Below are 8,112 nucleotides of genomic sequence, written 5' to 3'. Positions count from 1 at the left end.
GTGTATTCAGTTCTTCTCTTGTGTCCTTCATCTTCAAATTTCCTTCGTCTAAGACTTCCACATTTCTTATTTAATTTTATTCCTAGCTGTTTTCTCTTTATTTTTGTTCCTGTTAAGAATGTGGTCTTTTCTTTATACTTTATCTTCTGATCGTTGTTTGTATGTGCAAAGCCCATTGATTTTGATATGTTAATTGTAATAACTGTGTAAAAATGTTTCAGTTAATTTGCTTAGGTTTTCTAGCTTATAATTATATCACCTGTAAAAACTAATGTTGTATCTCTCCCCCTCATTTGTTTTTCTTGCCTCACTGAATTAACCAGGATCTCCAGTAAAATATTTCAAGTGGGCACCCTTGTCTTGTTCCCCACTTTAGTGGTAATATTATTTTCAATTTCCTTAATCAAGGAGTCTGGAATAGAAAATTCCATTGTTTTCTGATTTGTTGAAACTGAAAGTAAACACATACACACTTTAAAGCATTGCTTTATTAGAAATGTTTTGTATGATGTAACTATACAATCAGTCATCCTATAACAAAAAGATGAAATGGGTAAACCTGATAAATTTTTCTATCATCTATATTCCAGAAGCAAAAAAAAAAGTTAAAGGTGCTCTATGGTTTGGATATCAGCTTTAATTTCGTGTAACAAAAAGTAAAATTTATGAAGCAATAAATTATATGACAAAATCCAAAGATGAGATAAGGTGAGGATATTAAAAATAAAAGTACTGAATCACTTATACAAGAAGGCATTGACTAAGGGGCGCATTGTTGCTTTCTCGAATGCTTTCTGAAAAATACCAGTTGAATGGGGGTTTTCAAGAAAATCTGCCCATTACCAGGCAGTAAGTGGTTGTTCCTGGCATGGCTTTCGTGGTGGACTGAGAATGAATGGTTGGCTAGGACACGGGGGGGGAGGGGGCAGTGCAGAGGGGGGTCAGTCTGTTGGAACCTGTCCGAGCTGAGCTAGAGTTAATGGTTACAGCATAGTGAGGCTTAGCTGGGGGAGTGGGAAGCTGAGGTTTCCCTAGCAGGATCCCCAAGGTGACCATGTGTTCTTACGTGAGCCAATAACCTCCCTGGCTCGAGGTCTCAGAAAGACCTTGAAGGCACTTTAGGAAGAGCGGCAATGAGATGCATTCCACCTGTGTCTGACCCCCACTGTCACCGCACCCCTCCCCAGCTCCGGGCCTTGAGGAGAGTTCGTTGGTCTCCTAAGGCTCTGTTTTGTCATCTACAGACACCTACCTCATAACGCTGATTTGAGAATTCAATGAGATAATGCACCTGCGACTCATTCTCTCACACCGCGTCACGGTGATATCAGACTCCACGTCACCATTTTCAATCTGCACTGTGGCTTGTGGTCTTGACTATCTCCGTAAAAGCTTCAATTCGTTGCTCTTAAATTCAACCCTGGCAAAAATTGGCCCACGTTATGGTGCGGGATACACAATCCTGGGTCTTCCAAGGTCACGGTGGCTGAAGAGGGCACTTGTCCTGAGGAGATCGTGTGGCCAAAGGATACACCCTGGCCTTTAGCAGGCTTCCTGGCTGACTCTGACACCAGCATAGACTAGGGAGGGGGGTTGCAGCATGTGGTTAAAGCATCATTCACCTGCCCCAAAACTTAAGACTTGTTCAAGCATCTCAAAGAGGAATCGAACACACTGCCCAACCACAGGTACCAGACAACTCTTATATGGCGTTTACTCACAGCTCTTATTAGCTTCCAGAATGTTCAAATACATCATGACCTCACAGAAATATTCATGATGGTGTCTGAGTAACACAAACCACTGGGTTAGTGACTGTTCAGATGTCTTGTGTCCAGGGGCCTTTTAAAAATGCATGTCAAAGTAGACATTCATTATTGCTGATACGGTCAATCCTGATTCTTGCCAAGTTTTGCTCCATTGGAATTAATTCAGGGATTTGAGGATTCCAAGTGCCATGTGATTAGTACACAATATTTTTTAGACATGATTATAAATAATTCACTAATTTGGCTCATTATTAAAAAACCAAGAATTCCTAGAAATAAAATATACTTATTATTGAAATATATACAGTGTATATACATATTTTTAAATGCTGAAGATAAAACTGATGAAACACAGCAAATTCACATACTGTGCTTTTGCTTTGTTCCCTGGACCCTGGCCAGTTGCCGGCTCAAGCAGGGCATCTCTTTGAGGATGGAAGTAGTGCCCAGCACGGGAAGCTTAGCAAAGCACCAGCTGCCTTCCGGAAATGACAGCGTGACTTCAGGAAATGACAAGAACTGTCCAGGGTCCACAGATCCTAATGAAAGCAGGACCATCACTATTCTTATAAGGATAAATGAGAACAGAAACAAACAAAAAACCCAATAAATCAATTAGCAGAACAAACACTAGCACGTAGTTACCAAGCTAGACACTGAAAAGCTTGAGTCCGGTTGCTAGTACACCTATACACATGATGGAAATCCGTATTTGGACCGTGACTTCCCCAGAGAATGCAGGGCTGCCTAACACAAGATTGGTGGGATATTAATAGGACTTAAATAAAATCTATGATCCATTAAACTTGGGAAGTCTGGGTTAGACAAAAAAAAAAAAATATCAAGTGGGTTTCTTTACTGAGCTCTGTCCCAGTCAAATATGCTAATGTGCACTGTGGCTCTCCAACTGGAAATTATGGCATGGCAGATTTCCCAAACGTATTTGACTGAGGGAGACCCATTCATTCAGGGAGCATCTCTCGGAGGCTGCCTTCCTCAGTGCAACTCGGAAGTGCTGCCTAATTGAACTTAGCCTGCTTTACAGCTGCCACAGCAGGGAGGGGTCTACAATGCCCCACATTACTGAGTATTCACTGCCTTCCTGAGTATGCACTGCCTTATGAAGTACTGTACTACTCTACTGAGTATGCAATGCCCTCCTGAGTACTGCACTGCCTTCCTGAGTACTGCACTACCTTCCTGAGTATGCACTGTCTTCCTGAGTACTGTACTGCCTTCCTGAGTATGCACTGTCTTCCTGAGTACTGTACTGGTCTACTGAGTATGCACTGCCTTCCCGAGTATGCACTGTCTTCCTGAGTACTGTACTGCCTTCCTGAGTATGCACTGCCTTACGAAGTACTGTACTGGTCTACTGAGTATGCACTGCCTTCCTGAGTATGCACTGTCTTCCTGAGTATGCACTGCCTTCCTGAGTATGCACTGCCTTACAAAGTACTGTACTGGTCTACTGAGTATGCACTGCCTTCCCGAGTATGCACTGTCTTCCTGAGTACTGCACTGCCTTCCTGAGTATGCACTGCCTTACAAAGTACTGTACTGGTCTACTGAGTATGCAATGCCTTCCTGAGTATGCACTGCCTTCCTGAGTATGCACTGCCTTCCTGAGTATGCACTGCCTTATGAAGTACTGTACTGGTCTACTGAGTATGCACTGCCTTTCCGAGTATGCACTGTCTTCCTGAGTACTGCACTGCCTTCCTGAGTATGCACTGCCTTCCTGAGTATGCATTGCCTTACGAAGTACTGTACTGCCCTACTGAGTATGCTTACTGAGTACTGCACTGCTTTCTTACTAAGTACTGCACTGCACTGCCTTCCTGAGTATATGCACTCTCCTACTGAATACTGCACTGTACTGAATGAAGGTGTCCACATCCACATCCTGCCTGGCACTGAGTGAAACAGGTTAGGGAGGAAAAGAGGAGAGGCCCAGAAGTTTAAACTTGTCATCTGATCCCTTCATGCCCCTGCTCTCTTCCTGCTTTCATTGTGGGCAAATTTTAGGATGTCCTGGTGAAACACCAAGGACCCTTTCGGGAGAAACAGGCGTTGCCATAATAGGAAAATCAGAAGACTGCACCTCATTGACAGGTTGTTACTTTAAAGCAAGGTCTTTTGAAATTTTTCATATGTATTCTTCTGAGATTATAGTGAATCACAGGAGAAGGTGAAAAGCTGTTAATTCCAGATCCTGGGGTTAATTAGCTCCCTTAGATCATGTGCCTGTAGGAAAGTATAACAGGTATGGTGATAGAGACTTACGTTTAGTTTCCTCTTTACAGGTTCTTAAATCAGGAGATACTTTAATTGCAACAGAAAGCAAGTGGTACAGGAAAAGAGACATTTTTCTAGCAGAATTCAACCCCAACCTCTGTCTAATGGGAGCTGAGACGAGAAGATTTTCAAGTCCTGGGTAGGATGCTCCCATGAGCAACACGGGAAAGGTCCTCTGGCTGACACTTGGAAGCAAATCCAGCAGATCGTCCCCCTCCATTTTCCAAGGTGCGGTCTCCCTGCTCTCAGCCCCAGGAGCGCAAAGAGGGACCACCTCTGTGCAGGGAGCCCTCAGGGCCCTGTGTCCGTAGTGGATTCAGGCACATTGGCCATGCCGGGGAGGTGAAAGAGGCCTCCGGTGCATCCATGTCGATGATGTGGCCGCTCACCCTCCTCCCCCCGCATCCTGTCCCGCCTCAGGCCTGCGCTTCCCGGACACCAGCTGTCACACAGGAAGCTGCAGCCTCTCTCTCTCCCGCCTCCTTTGCTGGCTGTAGCTGCAGGATCATGGCCTGCAGAGTTTCCTTCACCATCTGGAGCTCCCTCTTGAGAGACTGTGCGCACATTGTTAAGGAACACACGCGAAGGTGACGGGCGGCCCTCGGCAGCCTCCGAGAGCTCTAATAAGAGCACGTGTGCCTGCTGGAAGCAGATGGGCATTGACATCTAATTGCAGTTTCAAGTTCTTCCAAATTGTGGGAATTAAATATTAATACAAATTTTACACTTCTTGTAAGAGCGATTGCCATCTCCATGAGGCCTGAGGTTATTAACTATCTCAAAAAAGGAAAAGGAAGAGTTGACTGGTAGACAGAGACAGATGGCCAGCTGGGAGGTGCCGTGATGGAGGGTCAGTGTGACTGGGATTCCTGCTAAGCCCCAGACAGGGGCGGCTCAACTGCCCCATCCAAGTGCCCGGACAGCCCAGAGGGCAGAGGGCTGGAAATTAGAGGGTCCACAAGAATTCCAGTATTGGGGGCCACCGTAGGTCCAGACTCGGAGTCGTGAGGGACCATAGTCCCTGTTGGCCATGAGCCAGACTTGTTACCTTGTACAAATCACTTCGAACCTCAGTTTTCTGGTCAAACAATGATTTCCAAACCCCTGTAGGTTCTAATCTGCTGTCCTGTGTTATCATACCTCCCAGGGATTTGTAAAATAGCCGTTCAGGGTACTCAAGATTTGACGGAGTGCAGGGAGCTTGCCCTTTCTGGGTTGGCTGGTTGGTTTTTCCTTAAACAGTTGGGTTCTTACTTTCCTCACCTTTAAAGTTATTTCTTACCTAGAGAAAGCCATCATAGAGAACTTAGCAAATAATCATATGGGCTAAATAAGGCTGTCATTCTCTTAAGAAATGAGCCCTTTTCTGGGACTATGTTTAACAAATGGTTCTTTTTCTATCCACGGTGAGGTCCCTGTTTCCTTGCGTACCTATAGTCAGAACAACTCAAAGATAAACAGGACAAGAGACAGATTGAATTTTTAGTTTCATAAGCAAATTAATTTCACTTCATCCAAGAGCAATGAAGGGGAAGTATGGGAATATGTCACTTAAACATCACTTAAATACTGTTAAATCATCACATGAGGTCAAACCATTTAAGTATTCCTAGATCAGATATGGAGAAAACAGGGAGAAAGCTTCGGGAAAAGTAGCTTGCAGAGATCTTACCACTCACAGACCATCAACACTACAATGTTGTTTATATTTAAGTACAATGTCAATGCAATGTCAAGAGAAAAAGATACCCCCAGGTTATAACTGTAGAAAGCTTTCTCTTTCTTTTTTAAATAAAGAACTCCAGAGGATCCTGGGAATTATGCAAATGAACTTTTCCTAAGCAAAAATGCTGAACCACCCTGAAAAGCTTTTGGCAGCTTTTCATCCCAAAGCTTCACCACACTTCATCATTTGTGTAATTTACATTCATTTACTAGGATGGTTCGCTCCTTGCACTTGAACTTGAGGGGAATGAGGGTGGGGATGAGTGGGTGCAAGGAAAGAAAGAATCCCATATTTACCTAAAAAAATAAAATAAAATAAAAGTCTTCATTTTCCTCCATTTCTCTGGACAACTCTGCTAATCTTTAGTGAAAACAACTATGATTTTATATGAGTAAAAGCATATGGGGTCCCAGACTAAATACCAAGCTGCAATTTAATCACAAAGTTATGTTACATTTAATAAAGAGTAAGCATAGAGCTTAAGTAGTTTATGAATCCCGAGAAACTCCTGAGATTTAATTACCTTTAATATGCAGCCTGGGACTACACTCCCCTATTTGTAATTATTATTGCTAAAAGATGACACTGGTTTTTAGAGAGAGGATTGAACCAAAATAAGATGTTTCTTAAAGAACTTGTACAATTCCTGGCCCTGGCAGAACACACTGAAAGGTTTTTAAAAAGAGACCAAGAGAGAAGCCACAAAGGAAAAAGACTAAGTTATATAATTAAACTAACACATCAGCCCTTCATAGAACAATCAGCAATGACACACGGAGGAATCAGAAGACAGGGATTGAAGCAAATGATCACCAGCAACGGAAAACTGGCAAATCACTTAATGCTTTCATTTTCTCACTTGGAAAATGCACATTTTCAGGAGCTCTCCTCCACTAGCTAGAAGGGATACTGCCCAATTCATGAATTGTTTAATAAAACCAACTAGATCTTCAAAAACATAAAATAAAAATAGAAAATAAAAATAAATAAAGTGCATATTCTCATACCTTCTTCCCAAGGATAGAGTTAAAAGAAATATTTTTCTTCTTGTAAGCATATAGGGCCTTTTGTGAGGCGCTATGAAATGTAAGGTTTATTTACTAACGCAGTTGATGTAGCGAACAGCCTAGGCTCTGTCGAAGCAGGACTAGACATCAGAAATCCTGGAAACCTCATTTAGCGAGCCTATAGAGTAACGATCACCAAAATGATTAAAATCATGTTTTTATTACAAGTGTTAACGAGGATGTGCAGAAAAAGGAACCCTCTTGCACTGTTGGTGGGAATGCAAACTGGTGCAGCCACTGTGGAAAACAGTTTGGAGGTTCCTCAAAAAATTAAAAATAGAGCTACCCTATGACCCAGGAATTCTACTACTGGGCATTTACAAAAAGAATATGAAAACACTAATTAGAAGAGATACACGCTTCCTTATGTTTATTGCATCATTATTTACAACAGACAAATTATGAAAGCAGCACAAGTGTCCATTGATAGATGAATGAACAAAGAAAAACTGATATATATATATATATATATATATATATATATATATATATATATATAATGGAACGTTACTTGGCCATATCAAAGAATGAAATTTTGTCATTTGCAACAACATGGATGGACCTAGAATATAATGCTAAGTGACATAAGTCAGAGAAAGACAAATACCATATGATTTCATTCATATGTGGAGTTTAAGAAACAAAACAAACAAAAATACTCTTTTTTTTTTTTTTTTTTTTTTTTGGTTTAAGACTCTTAACTGTAGGGAACAAACTGATGGTCACCAGAGGGGAGGTGGGTGGGGGGATGGGCAAAATAGGTGAAGGGGATTAAGAGCACGCTTATCATGATGAGCACTGGGTGATGAATGGAAGTGTTGAATCACTATTTTGTGCACCTGAAACTAATATAACACTGTACGTTAACTACACTGGAATATTTTTCATAAACTGAAAAAAATCATGTTTTTATTTACAAAATACCTCTCTCTAACCAACCTGCCTGTATTTACAAATGTAAGTTCCAAAACATTTTGAATGCACTAAAATGGAAGAGAATCCAGGATAAAATGTGCAGTGGGAGTGGGGAGGACCAAGTTACAGAACAATTTCTATGGAATGAAAAACCTATACACATAAGTGATTTCTGCTAGAAAAGTGCCTTGGAAGGACACAGTGGTAAACTTCTAGGTATTGATCCTGGGAGGAATATGCAGCCTTTTATTTTTTTTCATACTTCTGTAATATTCAAATGGACATGCATACTTTTATATTTAAATCAATATATTTATAAAAGAAATCACTTGAAACA

General features: G+C 41.6%; 1 protein-coding gene across 1 annotated transcript in view; it reads right to left on the bottom strand.

The window, feature by feature from the left end:
- Positions 1-1,064: 1,064 nt before the first annotated feature.
- Positions 1,065-8,112, bottom strand: part of DISC1 (DISC1 scaffold protein) — a 351,558-nt gene continuing 344,510 nt past the window's right edge. Inside the window, exon 13 of the mRNA XM_032430420.1 lies at positions 1,065-4,623. Coding sequence (XP_032286311.1) covers positions 4,484-4,623 — 140 coding nt within the window. The 3' untranslated portion in view covers positions 1,065-4,483. The remainder of the gene's footprint in view (positions 4,624-8,112) is intronic.

This window comes from Phoca vitulina, unplaced genomic scaffold, assembly GCF_004348235.1.
Source record: "Phoca vitulina isolate PV1807 unplaced genomic scaffold, GSC_HSeal_1.0 scaffold43, whole genome shotgun sequence".
In the NCBI taxonomy this organism is placed as follows: domain Eukaryota; kingdom Metazoa; phylum Chordata; class Mammalia; order Carnivora; family Phocidae; genus Phoca; species Phoca vitulina.
Note: the sequence above shows the minus strand (reverse complement) of the source record. Positions and strands in the feature narration are given on the sequence as shown.